Below are 21,787 nucleotides of genomic sequence, written 5' to 3'. Positions count from 1 at the left end.
AGAAGGAAAACAGAGTGGGACATAAAATATATTTTATATTTTTATTTAATTTCTATTAAGGGTAAAACGGACATTTCAACAAGCCTACAGGGTGAAAAAAAAACGAGAGTGCAGAAAGTAATGTTCCACTAAAAATATATTTAATCATAGGCTATTACTTCCTCTGCACCCCCATCAGATTTTTTTCTGCACCCTATCACTTCCGAAAATTATTTTCAAAAATACTATAAACAATTCCGGATATTTTTTTCAGAAAGCAATCATCTCCTTCTATTACGATTTCCGGAAAGCTTTTTATAGGATGGAGAAGAAATTTGACTGGGTGTAAGAAGCAATGGCCTACATAATTTTGCTCTCGTTTTGGGAAATAAAACCCATCCACTCTTGTCAAAACATGTTATTCAATCTAAATTTTCCACGAAAATTATTTTATCCCACTTTAAATGATTCAGACATTTTTAAAGAATGAATCGATTAGTAGGTGTGGAGAAAGAAAGGGAGATTGAGGAGGTTCTCCATCCTCCAGAAACTGCAGAAAAAGAAAGAAAAACGAAGAGCTACAGTTAAAAGATTTTTTTTTTTTAGAAAAAAACTAAATGGGGAGATGTATATTGTTCACAGCCTGTAATCAACAGTCAATACTGGAGTACCATGAGTATACAAGGGACCAAGAAGAGGTTGTCCTGGCAAGCATGTTTGGTCTTGAAGGGTAATTAGGCATACTGAGGCAAATCTGATAGCAGTGTCCTGTTGGCTAATCTGAATTTTCTTCACAAGAACTTGAAGAAAAATAAAGCCTTAACTGTCTCCAGCTTCAGAAACCAATCTTCTTGTTTCACCATCCAAAATTTTTATCTTCCAACTTTAGAAACCAAAATGGAGAACAAAACAGGTTGCTAGGCTCAGGCTCCTTTCTTCGTTGTATGCTGTCAGCCTTAATTCAATCATCTACTAACAAATCTGTCAGAAGCAGTTTGAGCCTGATGGTGCCATTCATTAAAGAAACATTACTACGGTTAGTTATGTCACAGTTCAAGATTACAATTTAAAATCAGATATGGAAAGCTCCCATCACTTGAGACCACTATGTGGACTTCAAATTTAATAAGCTTGCAACATCAGTATCAAGAGACTCTTTTTGTTGAAATTGATAGTCAATAGTCAACAACCATTACCGACTCTGATAGTATTTTAGGATATAACTTTCCACTAAACAATATTTGAAAGCTAGGAAAAGAAGCCTATGAAATACTACAAAAGTTCAGTTTATTAAACACTATTAGAACTTCCGGTAAGCTTTCCAGCTTGGACGAAGCTGACTAAAAGTTCTTGTCAAAACATAGCCTTAGTAGAAATAACTTAAACCGTTCTAAAATAATCAAAATGACTTGCGTGAGATCAAAACAGAATAAATCCCCTAGAATTACATATCCAACTTCCACATAGATTACCTTAGTTGCATTTGAGGAACTTTGCGCCAAATACCTAAGATAATCACCCTTCTTTCTGTTGAAATTGAGCCTTGCCGTGTCCAACAACGCCTGCTCCCTTTTTAATTCCTCCAGAATCTTTTCTTTCTTCCATTTGACTTCCTTCAATTGTCTGGCAATTTCACCGTGATGGTTATCAAGCTCCATTGATCTTTCTGGTCGGGGGAATCTTACATCAATATCTTCCCTGCAAATTGCCCAGATTTTTCATTTAACGATTGTATTCTTTTGAAAACAGATTACACCAAAGAGCAGTTCAAAATGAAACTTACTTTATTAAGAAAAAAAGGTTCTGAATTGAAAAACATAAAGCAATTCTTTATCAGTGAACACACAAAAAAATGTATCAGCTAAGAACCTGAAAAACCTTAAATTCACAGGCTCAATGACCATACTGTTGAGGTTCCATGTTGTGTGATAACGTATCAAGACTTCCATAGTTCTTATCATGAGTTTCTATACAAATTACAGAAAATGATAGAGATAATTGACATTGATGGACCTCATTATGAATGGCATTATTATTGTATACTGCAGTTAATCCAGCTAAACCACCTACACTTTGGAGATTGAAAAGTTTTTGGTGGTATACAATAGCAAAATAGATTATCCTCCGGTCATTATCTTGTGTTTCTACCTGCCATATAATTCTAAAAAGTTAAAAGAGAGAGAGATAGATTACACATCATGTTACCTATTGCCCAAGGAAAATGCACCACAGCTCCGAATTATTCCTCCATCCAAAGAAAGAGCTCCTTCACTTATGCATGGAAGTGCTTGTATCATTTCAGCCCTTGTCTTATATACTTGCAGACGAGAAAAGAGATTATAAAAAAGAGTTTCTCGGAGACCATAACCATTGGGAGTTACACAAAATAGGTTTGAGTTGTCTATATTAATCATATTCACTGCAAAGCCAAGAAATCCAGCTGGACACTCCCCATTAGGCAATCTTGGGTTTAAAATATCCAGCTTCCGTTGTGTATCATCAACCACATGATTACCAGCATAAGGCCTAAAACATACAAGATGAAAAAGTTATAATAAAAAAACCAATTTATCCAAAACAACAAATTAAAGGCATAAACACAAGACTCTTGGAAGGCATGCCTCAGCGATTCAAGACATATGACTAGAAATCGACCATCCAAAGCCCTTCCAATAGAAGCACCTAGCCCATGAAGTCCACAATTTTTGTTTATACAGCCTTCTTTATCATAAATTTCAATAGCTTGAACCCCTTCATAAGTCCTACAAACAATTGCCAGCATAGTCTCCACTCCCAAATACTCTGAGAAAAGTCTGCAACCAAATAAGTAGGGTGAAACTACCAGCGTGTGCTCACATATTCATAGATAATAGCATCAAACAGCATGAGCTTTCTCATTAGGTGAGGTTTATCACACAGCATTTGACTGGGGTGAATACCAAATCTTCAAAGGAATTAGCAAATGATGGATGAGATATACATTATTTTTCATCCTGTTTAAAGATAACACTCCTGGGACTAAGAAAAAAGAAGCTATTACAAGTTTGATATACGTGCAAACCTTCACACAAGCCAGAAAGAATATATATTTTGCCAAATGTACCTGCTAAGATTGTCATCCTCAACTTTTCCCAAAGTAGCAACAATACCCACAATGTCCTTTGTCGATGTTAGAAGAGAAGTCTGAGCTCCATGACGAATCTTCAGCTCACACAAGATACCAGCCGCGGATTTTTCATATTGCAGTATTTGTTTATCTACATCCTCGTCATTTGTAGAGGGTTGATTGTCCATATTACCAGCTGTGGCCATACTTGAAGACTCTGATTTCCCAATAGTAACTAAGAATACAAAAAGAAAAAAACATAAATGATACTTGAAAGTTGATTACATCCTAAATAGAAAATGACTGTTTTTCATATATGCACCTCAATATTCAGTCAATACAAATTGTAAGATGTAATATAACACGACTAATATCAACACTCATCCATTTATAACCAAAAGTGCTGATGTTTAAACAAACAGATAAAACCAGTGAACCACTGACCAGCAACAATATAACTGAACTGAGATTTTACATTTTTGTCAATGGAATACCTACTTTGTGATTGCATGCAGCCATATAAAAGCTTACAACATTGGTTCAGTTAATGCACTTTACAGAATAGGATCATAAATATTTTTTTTATAAGTATCCTCTTGTCCACCAGCCAAACAGAGAAAAAACCCTTAAAATGAACTAGAAATGGACCTTGCAAATGAAGAATGGAGTCGTCAAATTTGATTTTTTCAGAGTTCAAATGATTTATGTTGTTGTCATGCTCCCGAATTTGTTCCCCTAACTTGCGTAGTTCATCTTCTAGTTTCTGCAAGTATTAATAGGAATGAGGTAAGTTTGTATAAAGCATCTTCACTCAATTGAAACCCAGAACATAACAAAAAATGCACCTGACATAAAGTTGGATAAGATAAAACAACTCGTGCACACACCAAGAATTAAAAAAAAAAAAAAAAAAAAAAAAAAAACTATTTTATTAACATGCAATTAGTAGTGGAAAAGATCCTTTCTGTTAATAGAAACAGCATAAGCAACCTGGGAGTGTCGCATGATGGATTGTGCTAGTAGAATTTCTCCGTTCTGCATTTCCTTTGCATCAACAGTGTCTTCATTCAAATCCACTTGCATCATTGCTGAAGAAGCCCCTTGGATGGATAATGAATTTGTACGAGCAGAGAGCTACACAAATGAAGGTAAATACAGACGGACAATGCTTACACGCAATAAAAAGCAGCAAATCAAGGACACTCCAATGTATCCTATGGGGAATCAGTCATTACGCTTTTGCATCTAATTTGCAAAGATTCCAGTAAAGGAAAAACAGACCTAAACCTAAATATTACTGCGTAAACATGCCTTGAAGGAGTCTTACTATTTCTATCTTCTCTGTTGCAAAATCATCACCACCAACCATGTGTCTCATAACTTTCTAACTCAATTTTATCCTTGGACATACAAGAAGAGAGCGATGCAAGTAAGAGACAATAAATTGGAAAAAATGTAGGGCATCTAACCTAAATTAAATAATTTGAAACAATCATTTTATTATTTTCAATTCTATACTTCATGAAGAGCAGGTATGAACAAAGATAACAACTCACCAATATAAAGTTCAGTCAACATCATAGAACAGAGCAACACGCAACATGAATGCAAGTGTTAAAAAATGCAGGTCATAGGTGCATCAGAAATTTAATTTCACATTTACAGACGAAGAATAATTATAGTTGAAATCATTATCATAAAAACCTAAAATTAAATAAGAGATTGATTGTGACCACCACAATCGGCACTGCCAGAACAAAATTGTCCGGTCCGTAATCCTCTAAACCCTTCTAAACATTGGGCATGAGTTTTGAACATGTTGTGTTTAAGCCAAACATATAATTTAAGAAAAAGAAACAGAAAACTAGGTTGTGTATTGACAGAAAGAGTGGTTTATTTTGCATTGACAGGAAAAGGAAATTTGGTGAAGAATGCATTGGGAAACTAACCTCTTTGGAAGCAGTGGGTGTGGACGGGGGAAACATGACTGAGTGAATGAAAGTGCAGAATGGGAAGTTTAAAAATGGAAGAGAGAAGGAGAGAAAGATTCTCTCTTTCTGCTTCTGTCTGCTGTGTAAATTGTACTGTTGATTCTTCCCTCACTGCCTACCAACTGAACCACCACCCAGGCACAGGTATATTAGAAAAAGCTATTTATTTAAATAATTATATTTAAGTATTATAATTATATACAGTTAAAAGTATAATATTTAAATAAAAAGTTTAATTTATGAAAAAATTAAATAATTAACCACGGGTATTTTTTTATGAACAAATTAATTAAAAATATAAAATTTTATTTTAACATTAATTTTTATGTTAAAGTATTGAAATATAGAAAATAAAAATAATAATAATATCAATAATACTACTAATAATAATACTATATAATAATGGTAATACTCTTTCGACAATCAAAATAAAATAAAAAGATAAATTATAATGAAAAAATTACAAATAGTTGAAATATGATCCATAAAAAATAAAAATAAAATATAAATATATTGTGAAACAAATAAAAATAAAATATAAATATATTGTGAAACATAATCTCGTATAAAATAAAAAAACAATATAATGTTAAAATTTGTAAATAGAATTATACAAATATAGATAGAAAAGACAATGATATATTAAAAGATATTAACGTTTGGAATGAGATAAAAATAAAACTAACTAAGTATTTTGAACAAAAGAAACATCAGATACGAATAAGCAACTCAAAGTGAAATCCAAACATACTGTAAATCTAATTTCCATTAAAAAGTTAGAGTAACAATAAAATGAGGTAAATTTATTTAAAAAGAAATATAAGTAGAAATGGTAAATATTAAGATTGAAAATTAATATTTGAATATAAATTCTTTTGTGTTAAATTATAAAATCGACGTAATAATTTATTAGTGATACACAGTAAAACAATATTATATTATTAAAATTTATAATTGAAATTTGTGTTTTATAATATAAAATAAAAAACAACACGAAATGCTAAAATTTGTAATTAGAATTAGATGCACAAATATAATAAAAGATACTGGCATATGGAATCAAATGTATTGTTTTTTTAAATGATAAATATTAAGATTAAAAAATAAAAGTTGGATATGAATTTATTTCTACTAAAATACAAAAATTAAAATAATAATTTATTAGTGATGTGTAATTATATGATTAAAATTTTGAATTAGACATTTGAATTAGGTATTATATTAAATGAAATGTTTAACTTGTTTTGTGGTGGTGTTGTTCATAATTTTATTATGCAAAAATTATTTATTATTATTACGGTAAATGTATATTATTAGAACTATTAATCAAAAGAGAGACTTATAAAAAAATTATGTAACACATGCGATAAAATAATGTTCACATGCATAGGAAAACGCACAATATAGAAAAAGAGTATAAACTAATATACTCTTCTATAGAAACTGATAGAACAAACTTGAAAACTTCATCTCAATAATCACTTAGACGCTCTCTAATCTTCAAACAAATGATCCAAGAGTTAAGAAGTTAAGAGAGATAATTGAGAGCTCTTAAAGAATAGGTTTTAGAGAGACATTATATTTTTTTATAATGAGACTCACTAATAGAAATTATATTTATACAATGAACTTTTAATATTAAAATAAGTGAGTCTATCTCATTATTTAGAACACGTTATCACTTCTAATACCCTATTTTCTAAGCTCTCACAATATGAATTATTTATTATTGTCATATAAAACAAATGTCGTGTAATAATTTAATCTTACAAAATATTGTCAATAAAAATTATAGTTATCACTTTGACCTATTAGCCTAGTTTGACTAAAAGGATATGGGCTTAGTTTTGGGTTAAGATGTACGTGCCTAAAATTAGGGTTTTTTAAACTTAGAGGAGTGCAAACTTTTTGTAAGTCTATTCTTGTGTGCACAGGAGCATGGAACATGTGATTGCTTAGGTGGCAAGTCACACATTAAGCATGCTTACTTTTTGCTTCAAAATTCAAATTTCTACACAAGTTTTGGCTCTCCTTTTTTAGACCATTTTTAGGGTTCTTGGCCTATAAATAAAAGCCTCTATCTCTTGTATTTTCAACTTAAGTTTAGTAAAGAAATGTTGTCCAAATTGAGTGTCACTCACTTGCTTGAGCTCTCCTTAGCCTAGTTCTTTATTCTAGATTACTATAGGCTTCCTTCCTTAGGAGTTGACCTCACATCTCCCGAGGAAACTCACTCTAGCCAAACCAAACACTAGCAATCCTTCATCCTACCTCAGCTTCCGCAACCTCATTCATCCATGGAGTTACTCATCCTCACATTTTTTTTTGAAAAGCAAATAAGAAGGTCATCAACATTGCAAAATTTTGTTTATACGCAAATTATACGAGTCTATTAATAGACATTAGAAAATTTTTTCCATTCACTTATTAAACGGGTCTGACAATATACATTAAACGAGTCTACACATATAGTGATTAGACTATTATATCCATACACTAATTAAACGAGTCTAACAACACACAGTAGACAAGTATGTCTATACACTAATTAGATAAGTCTCATAGTATACATTAGACAAACATGTATATACACAAATTAAATGAATTTATTTAATACACTTTAGATAAGTTTATCCACCCACTAACTAGATTAGTCTTACAATACACATTATATAAGTATGAATATACATTAATAAGACGAGTCTAGTAATACACATTACACGAGTGTGTCCATATATTAATGAAAAGTCGAGCAATACATATTAGTTGAGTCTGTTAATTTATTGATTAGACGAGTCTAACAATACACATCAAATGAATCTTTACGTACATTGATTAGAAGAATATAACAGAAAAATTACACGAGTCAAATGATACACATTAGACGAAGTTGTCCATACAATAATTAGACAAATATAACCAAAAAAATATTTAACAAGTCATTTCATGTGTTTAGTATATGAGTATAACAAAAATTATTAGACAAATCTATGAATACATTAATTAAATGAGTAAAGCAAAAAATATTGGACAAGTTTCTTGATGTATTGATTAGATGAGTATAACAATACACATTAGACAATTCATTCATATATTGATTAAACGACTCTAACAATATATATTAGACAAGTCTTTTCCATGCACAAATTAAACAAGTTTATTAATACACATTAGACAAATATATTCATTCATTGATTACATAACCTTGCAATACACACTATACGATTTTGTTTATACATTGATTAGATAACTATAACAAAAAATATTAGACGAGCTTAACAACGCACATTAGACGAGTTTGTCATATACTGATTAGATGAGTATAAAAAGAAACATTAGATGAGTCATTTCGTACAATGATTATGTGAGTTTAAGAACACAGGTTAGATGAGTATATCCAGACACTGATTAGACAAGTCTTGCAACACATATTAGACAAGTTTGTCTACACACTAATTAGACGAGTCACACAATATACGTTAGATGAGTTTGTTAATACACATATTAGATAAATATATTAATACACATTAGACGACTTTATCTATGATCTTATTAGACAACTCTTGCAATATACATTAGACAAGTCTTGCAATATACATTAGACAAGTTTGTTCATATACTGATTAGACAAGTCAAACAATACACATTAGACAAGTGTGTCCATATACTTATTAAATGAGTTTAAAACACATATTAAATGATTTTGTTAATGCATTTATTAGACGAGTCTAATAATACACATTACATTAGTCTATTATACAATTATTTAAATTTTTGCAAGTTTACTCTATATATTTGTACATATCGTTTATATGTTTAGAGAGTCTACTATATTTTTTCACATACTTTATTCTTTGTATTTTTATAAAGTTTATTATTTATATTTGAGTTAAATATAGTTTTTGTCCCTCAACTATCAAGCGTTTTTGGGTATAGTCTATCTTATAAACTTTGCTTCATTTTCGTCTCTTTTCCAAACTTTGCTTCATTTTCATCTCTCTTCCAAACTTTTGTTCATTTTCATCCTTCTTCTTAATGAAACGGTTAGATTTAGTCCTCGAATACCAACGCCGTTAATTTTTGCGTGATCTGGCTAATGACATGCCATGTGTACTTCTTCAGCATAGGCTCCCCAACAGTGATAGGGTTATTTCTTGCACCACCATGTCGACGACCACCTTGCACATTTCTGCCTCAATTGTACTCCAACGAATCCCGACCATAAACCGCAAGGCGACCTCCATCTCCACTACCCAGGAAACCCCGAAATCGTGCCACTATCTTCCCACTCACAACCCTAAATCGCGAAACACGAGTTCACATCTTCATCTTCTCCCTCGTGCACTTCGCGCTACCATCATAATCCAACTACCTATAGAAATCGCGCAACCATGGCAGCCTTCACCTCCATGTTCATGCTCTTCACAACCCCAATCAGAAATTCCAAAACGCAACATCATCTTCTTCATCGCATCAGAAATGCGAAACCTGCCGCGAGAGTTCTTCCCTGCAATCAAATTCAATGCATAGAAAAATTCCCAATTCAACAAACCCTAATCACAATGTCCCCCAAATCGTGAAACAGAGAATCGTGCCACCATGGGAATCGCGATCTACCCCAATCTCGCAACAACCACCCTCGTTTCCCAACCCTATGACGAACCAAAAAAAGCCTTCATCACAAAACCCATACGCCGCCACGAGTCTACAATCACCTAAAACACAAACCTGCAAAAACAAAATCTCGCGTTCTCGCCGCCGCAAGGGATAGAACCTGTTATGATTGGTGTTGGGGAATTTGCAATGAGAAGGAGTACTTTAATGGGAGCTTGGTAGAGTCAAATGAAGCGGACCGAGTGGCGTTCTAGAAGGAGCTTGTGCTGAAGAAGTATACATGCCATGAAACGTGACACGTCGTTAGCTAGATCACGCAAAAATTAATGATCGTTGGTATTCGAGGACTAAACCTAACAATTTCATTAAAGAGAGGGATGAAAATGAAGCAAAGTTTGGAAGACGAGCTAAACCCAAAAACACTTGATAGTTGAGGGACTAAAAACATATTTAACCTTTTTATATTTTTATAGACATATTGGTTTTCTAAACCTTACATTATTTTTCAAGTTTATTTTATTAAAAATCTAATTATAAACTTAAAAATATTTATTATTTTTTTCAATTTTAAAATATTTTTTAAAGATCATAACCCATGAGCACCAGTTTAAAACTAATTCTAACAAAAAGGTAAAATATATCTTGCACTTTTTTTATTTTGAATGCATTGTTTTGTAATTTGGAATTTAAGTATAAATCTAGAAATATATTTCAAATTATACCATTTAAAATATACTGAAACATTAATTTTAATGTGTATAACTCAAAATACATTTTTTGTGTATTTGAAAAAATATTTTTAGAATATATAAAAGAAATATTAGAAAGATGAATCCAAAATTATAAAGTTGAATTTCATCCACGTTCTGAAATGCAGTGTCACTTATTCACCATGTGGGACGTGTTTATTTCAATCTTTCGGCGACAGCCTTAAACGCCGATGCGTAATGCTTAAAGGTAGTGGTTGTAAATCAACTGATAAGATCTAATCACTAACATAAAATTTCAGTTTCAACTACCATGATTCCAAATATTATGGTAAGTGCAAGAACCGAAACCCTATCTATACAGTTCAAAACACCTTTATTTTGTAATTTTTCATTTTCTTCTCTACTTAATATCCGTCTATTTAATCACCAAAGAAAAATTATTCTTTGTGATTTTTATCTTATTCAGCTTTCTTATTGCTTCTAAAACTGTTTCCATATCTTTTGGTTTGACAGTTTTTTTTTATTCCTCCTCTTTCAGTATCGTGTTCCATCACCCTCTATAATTCAAAGGTTAGATGTTCTTTCTATTATTAATTACTAATTGAGGAAGAAGGAAATGAAGAGAAATATAGAATATATTTTAGATTTTGATTTAGTTTTAAACAAGGTTAAAAGGGTCATTTTAGATTGGCTATGGGATGCCTTAAGAAAACATGGGTGCAGGAAGAAGCTATCGAATATATGTTGCAGACTGGGCTTCAAGTGTGTCAAAATAAGATAGTTTGGAGTTCATCAACATAGCAAAGCAATTTGGTCCCGCCTCTCCATAAATTTTTGTAATTTATTTTATTTTATATTTAAAAATATATAATCTAAAATATAAACTTATATTTCGAAAAGTACAATACAAAACAAAAAATTATATTTTAAATTGTGTAATTTGAAATACATTTATATTATATTTTAAATTACACAATTCAAAATATATTTTATATTTTATATTTTGGAATATATAATTTAAAATATAAAAAATTTTGTTTTGAATTATAAATTTTAAAAAAAAAGATACGGTGCAAAAGTACATGAAGAAATGGGTGATAGCAAACTTATGAAGCTAATATTAACCTAATTACTTAATTAATTTAATGTAATCGAAGGTACATAAAACTTAAACTGATGGAATAGTAAATGAGCAGAATGTAAATGTGAAAGGTGCATCTCACCAAAGTTAACTATAAGCAAATAAGATGCATGAAAAAAGAGGAGACATAAATAAGACAACTAGCTTTCCTAATGCATACCTTTCATCTTGTTCCCTTTCAATGCAAGCAAACAAATAACAAATATCTTCCATGGCCTAAGCCTTTTCGGTTAATAAATATCTTCTCTATCTACCATAACCACAATAAAACATCCAAAGTGTATCAAGCAATAAAGAAACGTTAACATCATCACACCCCAACAAAAAGAGAGAAAGATACACTTACTTATCAGTTTAACCATTCACAATATGCTGCTGTTAGTGCTTGTAAACATTGTAATTTTTCTCATTCCTACAAATATGTTATTCTTTTTTAATATGTCCCTTTTTATTTCAACTCTTACAAATATAATATTTTAGATATATTTTCGTTTTAATCATAAAAATATATAACTTTTTTTTCAGTTCACAATAATTTCATCTGTTGACTTTAATTTTTGTATGATGTCTATTTTTTTCTTCTTACTTTGCACTTTGATGACGGTAAATGTTACACTTAAAAGAGACTAAATTGTCAAGGGAGAATTACAAATAAAAATAAAAAATAAAATCGATTTTTGAATAAGAACAAATAAATAAATAAATATATATATATATATATATATATATATATATATATATATATATATATATTTACAGTCTATTTTTTTATATGGTTTAGAGTATATTTTAATAAAGATTATTGTTTGTTAAGTCTATTATTTTACTCCAATCATACATTAATACTTAGTTCACATATATGTTTTAGTATGAAAGGATATATTAAAAAAATTATATTAATTAAAGATAATATCAATCTATATAAAGAAGTAATAAAATTATAGAGAATTTTCTCAATTTTTTAAAACTTTTTTAAATATATCTTGATGCACTTCTCATTTATTTTTGTTTTTTCTTTCTTATTAATATAATATACTTACCTCACATTAAATATTTTGTTCTCATTTTAAAGTTTTTAACCACAAGTTGCAAAGAAGTATGAACATTAAATGTTTTTATGTTTTTCACATGGTAACATGTCTCTTATATTTATAGGATTTTTGTTATCCTCTTTTTTACTTTTTGTCCAAATTAACTATATAATAAGAAGGATGATTACAAGGAAAAAAAAGTGTAATTATTGATGAAAAAGTTTTGTTAATAAAATATATTTAACTGATAGGTTTTAAAAAAATTATTATTAATGAATATTTTTGTTGATAAAATCTATTGTTAAATTATAATTTTTATTATTAATAAATATTTTTATTGGTAATATATTTGTTACTAAATTTTGTCAACACTAAGGTAAAAAAAATATTTGACACCGGTTATTTTTGTATTTCTATTTCGGTTCTTCAACATAAGCATATTTAGACAACATAAAAATGATGGAATTTTAAGTTTTGATTCTTAACCAAATCATATTCTTCATTGATAGGTTTCGGTTTTTAAAGAAAACGAAATCTATATGTGAAATAAAACAAAATAATTTGAAATCATTTAAATGTAGAAATGACAACGGATTATTTAACAATTTGAAATAATATGTGAAATTATTTTAATGTAACAATGATGAGCGACATTTGCAGTCAAAACGGAGAAAAGGCTAGAAATGACAATGAATTTCGCGTTATCAGCTACAAAGGAAAATAAAGAAATTCACAATGAATCAAATGTCTTTAATGAAGACGTAGAATATTTGAAAAATTAATCTTATCCAATGATTAAACTTCGATTATTTTTGTAAAAGTGAAGCCTATTATCTTATAGATAAAAATTTGAAAATAATAATAATATTTTTAAAATTTTGCAATGACTTTATGCTTCAATTCTAAAATAATCGAAGCCTAAAGTCATTCAAAAATTTTAAAATATTATTATTATTTTTGAATTTGTATCTTTTTGTCAAAAAATAAGGTCTGGTTCTAAAATAACCTAAGTTATTGGAGGGTTCTGACTTCGGTCTATAGTCATTCCAAAATTTTAAAAATTGTCATCATATTATTTAAGGTTTTGTTTTTCTTGAAAAGAAAACATATATAGTGATTTTAAAAGCGATTTCTGGAGTAGTGTAACAACATCATTCAATAACTTATCTTTTTTTATTATTATGAATATTTTTATCGATAATGGATATGTACAAAAATAGGTATCAAAGTTCCTTTTTTGGACTTTGACTATTTCATGGTGAAATTCATCGATGGTTATCTTATTTCAAAATTCTTCGATAAAATTTATTTTTAGTTGATTTTTTTAAAATTCATTGATAAATTAGCTAGTAATTAATTTTTTCTTAAATTTGTCTCTAAAATTTATTGATAATTAAATTTTTTAAAAAAGAATTAGTAAATTTGTCAATAATTGAATCTTTTGAAAATTCATTAGTAAAATCTTTTGGTAATTAAATAATTTAAAAAAATCATCAACAAAATCGTTTATAAAATATATCAAATTTTCTACCAAATTTGATCTTACATGTTATAAATTAATTAAATATTATTGAAAAGAAAACAAGAAGGAGAAAAAGAAAAATAAGAAAGATAAGGAAGAAAAGGAGAGGAAGAGGAATTGGAGACAATGATGAATGCAACGAAGACAGGATAATCGAATGAAGAGGAGGAAGAGAAGGAGAATGAAGAAGAAAAGAGCCAAAAGTAATGGTGAAGTGACAATAATAACTACTACAAAGTTAGAAAGGAGCAGGGAAGAAAGAGAAAGTAAAGAAGAAAAAGATAAGAAAAAATTATCAACCTTCAACTTAATACTAAGAAAGATTCATAAGTTAAAGATATCTATATAAATATAAAAGAACCTATATTTGAAAGTGAGGTTCATATTACTAGAGATGAAAAAAATATCCGTACCTATGAATAAAATTTGCGACATGTAATTAGTACCCGTGGATAACGGTTATTTTAATATCCGTTTATAAACGAATTGAGTTAAATTTAATTAAATTTATTTTTGATTTATAATATATTTTATATCTTTTTGTAATTTTATTTAAGTTTTATATTAAAAATTTATAAAATATATTTTTTTTTAAATATTCGTAGCTATTCATAAATATCCATATGTTTTAAAATACTTATAAATATTTTTTAAACAAACACATATAATTTGTGAATCAAATAGTGGATAAACAATGCTCATACCCAACTAATTGTTATCCTATTTACCATAAAAATAACACGGTACAACTAACCATAATAGTACAATTATTACTAGATTTTGTCTCATTTTAAATTAACATCATTGCATTACGGTACAATCAAAATTTCTTAATAATTTTCAATACTATAATTTATAATATTTCCAGACTATTATGGTCAACAGTAAAACTAAAAATTTATTCAATCTTTGATATCTTATAAAAAATAATAATTAATTTCGAAAAGAACAATTAAAAAACCCATATCAATCAATCTATGTATGCATTTTTTTAGAATAAAAAATAAAAATTATTTTGTAACAAATAAATATCACTTTCAATTTCTTCGTTAAAACCAAAGTAATTGTTGATGAATCCCACATAAAATATAATACCATATTAATTTCAAATAAATAATATAAAAAATACTATAACATATTGATTTTAAATATGTGACAAAGTATGGAAAAAAAAACCTTGAAACTATTATCTCTAAATAAAAAAAAGAACATAGAGTTATGTAAAAAAAAAGTTTAAGACTAAGAATCGACAATTTTATGTATAAAAGAAATACTCCAAATTTATTAATTTGTAAAAAAAAACAGTTTCTATGTGTGATTCGAACTTATTGTTCCAATTCTTTTATCTTTGAGCCTTAGTTTACACGTTCAAAACAAAAGTGAAAAGAATAATATATATATATATATATATATATATATATATATATATATATATATATATATATATATATATATATATATATATATATATATATATATATATATATATATATATATATATATATATATATATATATATATATATATATGCCAACTTTCTTAATGGTAATTCACATTGATTGGTATAACTCTAATATATCCCAACTTTCTCCTCTCACTTGCCCCACAAAGGGCTTGTACGTTGATGTCATTACATTTCTACTTACCTTATTTATGTCTACCATCTTTCACATTCATTTCCAGATAAAATGACAGTTACAACTAAACTGTTTTGCATTCCAGCAACAATAACGGTAATAAACTCATTCGCCAAGATAATCAAAATAGATTTATTAAAACATGTACAAACTACTTTTTAAAATGATTTATATTCATCATATGTGAAGCAACCTTACACTACAATGCTAATTTCTCATGAAGCTTTGAAATTGTAGAGCCACTAAATACATTCCCGAGAAACAAATACAAAGTTTTTTTTTCCTAGAGCTATAATAGACAGATAATCAAAATGAGCTCTATGCAACCAGTAAAATTGTATGCCCTAAGGTCAAGAAGAGTGGAGAATTTGACTTACCCGTCCAAATGAAAATCTAATCGGATAGAAAGGAAGCTCTCAACTCCGTGAGCGAAAGAACGTCACCTAACGGGGAATGCAACGGTGCAAATGAGTGTAAGGGTAGAGAGAAGGCAGAGAAGGAAGAAGAAAGCTGAGTTTAGAGAGAGAAAGGGAAACTGGAATTTGGTTCAGAGTTGGGAAAATGAAGGAACCCCTTCTAAGGTCATGGTGCCTTTGGCCCTTTGGGTCTGACTGCCCCAGAACATAAGGCCCAATGGCCCATACAGTTTTCCAGGACCTTACATTCTCCCACACATAAAAATTTTCGACCCCGAAAATTAGACTTACCAATGAATAGTTGAGGATATGACTCTCGCATTTCTTCCTCAAGTTCCCAGGTAGAGTCACCCGTTCTACCATCCCAGATCACTTTGACCAAACTGACGGTTTTGCCCTTAAGCCACTTGTTTTGGCTCCCCTCAATTCTGACTGGTTGTACCTCCATGGATAGATCCTCTCTGACACTGACATCTTCAGCTTCTAGTACATGAGACAGATTCGGCACATATTTCCTAAGCTGTGAGACGTGAAAAACTGGGTGAAGGTTAGCCAGCCGGGGTGGCATGACTATCTCATAAGCTACCGGTCCTATACACCGTAAAATCTAGTAAGGACCAAGATACCTAGGAGATAGTTTCCTAGCACGAATGGCTCTTCCTACACCAGTAGTAGGAGTCACTCGGAGGAACACATGATCCCCGACAACAAACTCCAACGGCCTACGCCTCTGATCAGCATAGGACTTCTGCCTATCCTAAGATGCCCGCATCCTCTCCTGTACAAGCTTCACCTTCTCTGTGGTTTGCTGAACCAGTTCAGGTCCCGTCAACACTGCCTCTCCATCCTGGAACCAACAAAGAGGTGTTCTGCAGCGCCTCCCATATAACGCTTCAAACGGTGCCATGCCGATACTGGCCTAGTAGCTGTTGTTGTAAGTGAACTCAACCAGTGGCAATATCTCATCCCATACCCCTAGGTGATCCAAAATGCAAGTTCTCAACAAATCTTCAAGCGATTGGATCGTCCGTTCAGACTGTCCATCCGTCTGGGGATGATAAGCCGAGCTCATCTGTAGTCTGCTTCCCATCTCACTTTGGAGGGTTTGCCAAAATCTGGATGTGAACCTCGGGTCTCTATCTGATACAATACTCGAAGGCATCCCATGTAACCTTACTATCTCCTTCACATACAATTGCGCCAGCTTCGTCATAGACATTCTCAAATCGATTGCCAAGAAGTGGGCACTCTTGGTCAATCGGTCCACTATTACCCATATCACATCGTGTCTTCTAACAGTGCGTGGCAAATGGGTAACAAAGTCCATAGCGATGTTATCCCATTTCCACTCAGGTATCTCAAGCTGCTGTAACAGACCTCCAGGTCTCTGATGCTCTATCTTAGCCTTCTGGCAGGTTAAACAGGAGGCAACAAACTGAGCTACATCCCTCTTCATACCGGACCACCAAAAAGACTCCTTGAGGTCTCGATACATTTTAGTCATGCCAGGATGCATACTAAAACGACTCTTATGACCCTCCTCAAGGATTAACCTCTTCATTTCTGAATTGTTGGGTATACAGACCTTGCCTTTGAACCTTAGAATGCCATCAGCCCTTGAGGTAAAATCCTTGCCTTGCTCGGTTCCAATCAAACTTGCTGACTTCTGAAGCTCAACATCTTTCAACTGCTCTTCTTTAACATTCCTCAACAATTCATTGGACACCACCAATTTACTGCATTTGATGTTGTCAGCTTCAAATTCTACCTGCAACCTCAAATCTCTGAAGCTTTCCACCAGCTCTAACTTTCTGACCATCAGGGCTGAAATATGCACTGACTTCCTGCTCAATGCATCCGCCACCACGTTAGCCTTCCCAGGGTGATAGAGGAGATCAAAATCAAAATCTTTAAGAAACTCCATCCATCGCCTTTGCCTCATATTAAGCTCCTTCTGATCAAAGAGGTATTTTAAACTCTTGTGATCACTATAGATTTGAAACTATGCACCATACAGGTAGTGCCTCCAAATCTTCAAAGCAAATACTACCGCCGCCAACTCTAAGTCATGAGTGGGGTAATTCTTCTCATGAACCTTAAGTTGTCTCGATGCATAAGCCACCACCTTCTTCTCCTGCATCAGTACACATCCTAATCCCTGATGAGAGGCATCACAGAAAACCTCAAAAGGTTTACCTGTGTCAGGGATAACCAAAACTGGTGCACTAGTCAACCTTTTCTTCAGCTCTTGGAAGCTAGTCTCACAATGATCTGTCCAAACAAAAGGTTGATCCTTCCTAGTTAGCTGCGTCAACGGTACTATAATCCGGGAAAAGCCCTCAATGAAACGACGATAGTAGCCCGCTAGACCCACAAAGCTCCTGACCTCCGTAACAGTCTTAGGTCTCTCCCACTGAAGCACTGCTTGCACCTTAGCGGGATCAACAGAAATTCCTCCAGCTGAAATCACGTGCTCCAGAAAAGGAACTTCTCCCATCCAAAACTCATACTTAGACAGCTTGGCATACAATCTTCTTTCTCTCAGCACTCCAAGCACTGCCCTAAGGTGATCTTCATGTTCTTCTCGACTCTTAGAATAGACAAGTATGTCGTCTATAAATACAACCACGAACTTGTCCAAGAAGGGTCTGAAAATTCGATTCATATAGTCCATGAAAATGGCTGGAGCATTAGTCACACTAAAAGGCATAACCACATACTCATAGTGGCCATATCTAGACCTGAACGCCGTCTTTTGCACATCATCTGCTTTCACCAAGATCTGATGATAACCCGACCTTAGATCGATCTTAGAGAACAATGTAGCCCCGGACAGTTGATCCATAAGGTCATCTATTCTTGGCAATGGGTACTTATTCTTGATCGTCAACTTATTCAGCTGCCGATAGTCGACGCACAATCTTGAGCTACCATCCTTCTTCTTTACCAGTAACACTAGCGCACCCCACGGCGAAGCACTCGGCCTGATAAACTGTTTCTCTAACAGTTCTCCAATCTGCTTCTTCAACTCAGCCAACTCAGCTGGAGCCATCTGATAAGGAGCTATGGATACTGGCCCTGCTCCTGAGACCAGATCAATTGAGAACTCCACTTCTCGCGGAGGAGGTAAACCAGGAACTTCTTCAGGAAAAACATCCATGAAATCACTCACCACCAGAAGGTCTACACTCTGGTCCCCATGCGCTGAAGAGCTCATATCAGAAGTCCCATCCATATGAAACATGATTAGGAAGCAGCTGGCACCCTCAAAGATGTCTTGTCTCAATACGCCTAGTGACAACGACAGGTCTTCATCTCCTTCGGAAAATATTAGCTTTTTTACTCCGCAGTCTAAGAGAATTCGATTGGCGGCTAACCAATCCATTCCAAGTAGCCCTTGTAGAGGTAGACAAATAAGGTTCACTCTGAACCTGCGCCCCTCTACCTCAATAGGACATCTGGAGCACACATTAGATGTCCTGACTAACCCAGCTGCTGGTGTGGACACCACTAGATCGCATGGAAGCTCTCTAACTACTAAGCCAAGCCTCTCCACACAAGCCTTAGACACAAAAGAATGTGTCGCCCCCGAATCAAACAATGTCACACACGAAGCTCCAAACAACAAGCAACTGCTGACAATTAAATTACCTGCACTGGCTGCCTCAGCTCCAGTCAATGCATAAACTCTCCCCGCTGCCTGTGGTCTGTGCCCACCCCTCTGTATAGATCTACCAGCCTGGCGCGACTATGCTCCTGCCCTCCTAGTAGTAGGACAGTCTCTGGCATAGTGTCCCTCTTGCCTGTAGATATTACACCTCCTATACCCTTCCAACTGAGGGCAAGCAATTTGGAGGTGTGGCCTACCACACCTGAAGCATCTAACGGGGCTGGCAAAGCTGGACTGCCCCAATGACTGTGAGGAAGATACTCTGGACCCGGAGGAAGTAGGTCTAGAGAAAGGGGTACTCCTAGAACTGGAGCCTCCCCTGGATATCACAGGTCCACCAACCCTCAATGGTTGGCTCTGCTGTCTCTAAGACCCCTCAGATTCCTTTTTAGTCTTTTCCATGTCGCGAGCCATCTCCACTAGAGCAGGAAACTCTCTGATGCGCAACCCCTTCACCAGTAGCTTGATATCACCTCTCAAGTCGTTCTCAAACTTCCTGCATTGCCACACCTCATCTACTGCCATAGTGTTGAAGCGGAGTAGATGTTTGAAACGATCAACATATTCTGACACCGTTTTGTTGCCCTGTACCAACTCCAGGAATTCCACTTCTTTGGCAAATCGGACACTGTCAGGGAAGTACTCAATGTAGAACTTGACCCTAAACAGCTCCCAAGTAATAGGAGTCTCACTCCTTTTTAGTATCATCCTCATGCTGCTCCACCAGTGGCCAGCTTCTCCGGTCAATAGATACTGAGTGTAAGCCAGCTTCCTCTCATCAGGACACGCCTTAGCCTCATAGATTATCTCCATGTCCCTAAACCAATGATCAGCTTCGTCAAGGATGCATTTTCCAGTGAATCTAGCCGGATGATGTTGGAGAAAGCTCTCCAGACTCCACTCTTGGACAGGAGTAGCGGACGAAGAAGCACCTAGAGTGGCCCTGCCACTAGTCAGTACCTCCATAAGTTGCCTTTGAGTGTTCTCAGATGACACTCTTGCATTCTCGACAGCTACCCTCGCGGCTTCCAGATTTTGCAAAGCTATGGTGTTCTGCTGAACCAATGCAGCATTCTGTTGTTGTAACGCCTGAAGCACCGTATTTAACATATGATTAGAGTCAGACGGATCGACCTGTGGGGGAGGAGGAGGAGGAAGCCTAGGTGCCATCTTCTGTTGACATAGAAAGGAAGATCCTCAGTCTAGTTCAAACAAGCAAGAACACCCAATTTGAACATAAGTAAGAGTACACAAGCATAAGCAAGGCACACACATACCCTACAGGATTTCCTAAGGACAGAAACTGCTCTGATACCATAAATGTGACATCCCAATTATATAGAGAGCATATATATAATAAAGACGTCCACATGTATAATATAAGAAAACAGTTGAGAGTAAATAGGATTACAGTCATCCTTTAAGTAACTTCAGAATATAAGCTTAAACTCCAAAGAGATCTAAAATGTAAGCCGAAAGGGAAGTAGTATTTCAGAGTACAAAATCAAACTAATAACATCCTAGGGGACTAGGTAGCAGTATTGTCTTCAACTTCCAAAGCTGTCTCCAAAGGAACCTCCTCGCCATCTGCTCCCATCCCAAAAGGATGATCATTGCAAGAAGAAACATACACAAGCAATACAAACAAGCAAGGGTGAGTTAGATACAAAAATCATGTTAATCAATCACATACGACATGCAAAAGCCACTTATCTATAGCACATTGACATCACAAGACCCATTGCTTTATAGAACGACTCGTCCGGACCAGAATGATTACCGAGCTATGGCGGGTTATGCACTCGTGGTGGCCTCTACTGCTTTGCAAAGCCATTGCCAATGGGTTCCACCCTACCACCCTGGAGCATACTGGAAGCCTCCACGACTAGGACCTCCTGCTACTCCTCACCACATGGATCAATCCTCTCTACTTGAGAATGAAAGACCATTGGAGCGTTAGGAAAACCCCC

General features: G+C 33.3%; 1 protein-coding gene across 2 annotated transcripts; it reads right to left on the bottom strand.

Annotated features, from left to right (window-relative positions):
- Positions 1–558: 558 nt before the first annotated feature.
- LOC108332210 (protein DEFECTIVE IN MERISTEM SILENCING 3) lies at positions 559–5,206 on the bottom strand. 2 transcript variants are annotated; one of them, XM_017567402.2, is made up of 9 exons: positions 5,035–5,206; positions 4,413–4,485; positions 4,076–4,219; positions 3,734–3,848; positions 3,083–3,320; positions 2,601–2,792; positions 2,185–2,505; positions 1,452–1,677; positions 559–980 (listed from the first exon to the last, which is right to left on the bottom strand). In XM_017567402.2, exons 2-9 carry the CDS (start codon positions 4,461–4,463, stop codon positions 945–947), a joined length of 1,323 nt encoding a protein of 440 aa, XP_017422891.1. In that variant the 5' UTR covers positions 4,464–4,485; positions 5,035–5,206; the 3' UTR covers positions 559–944. The 2 variants fall into 2 exon arrangements, with proteins under 2 accessions (XP_017422891.1, XP_052732894.1); XM_052876934.1 differs by lacking the exon at positions 4,413–4,485.
- Positions 5,207–21,787: the final 16,581 nt, after the last annotated feature.

This window comes from Vigna angularis, chromosome 4 (assembly GCF_016808095.1).
Source record: "Vigna angularis cultivar LongXiaoDou No.4 chromosome 4, ASM1680809v1, whole genome shotgun sequence".
Classification (NCBI taxonomy): domain Eukaryota; kingdom Viridiplantae; phylum Streptophyta; class Magnoliopsida; order Fabales; family Fabaceae; genus Vigna; species Vigna angularis.
Note: the sequence above shows the minus strand (reverse complement) of the source record. Positions and strands in the feature narration are given on the sequence as shown.

Coding starts and splice junctions, on each gene's coding strand:
- LOC108332210 (XM_017567402.2), bottom strand. CDS start 4,463: ATGAGACACATGGTTGGTGGTGATGATTTTGCAACAGAGAAGATAGAA. Junction 2,793..3,082: donor GAGGATGACAATCTTAGCAG/GTACATTTGGCA, acceptor ATTTGGTTGCAG/ACTTTTCTCAGAGTATTTGG. Junction 1,678..2,184: donor GCATTTTCCTTGGGCAATAG/GTAACATGATGT, acceptor GGCAATTTGCAG/GGAAGATATTGATGTAAGAT.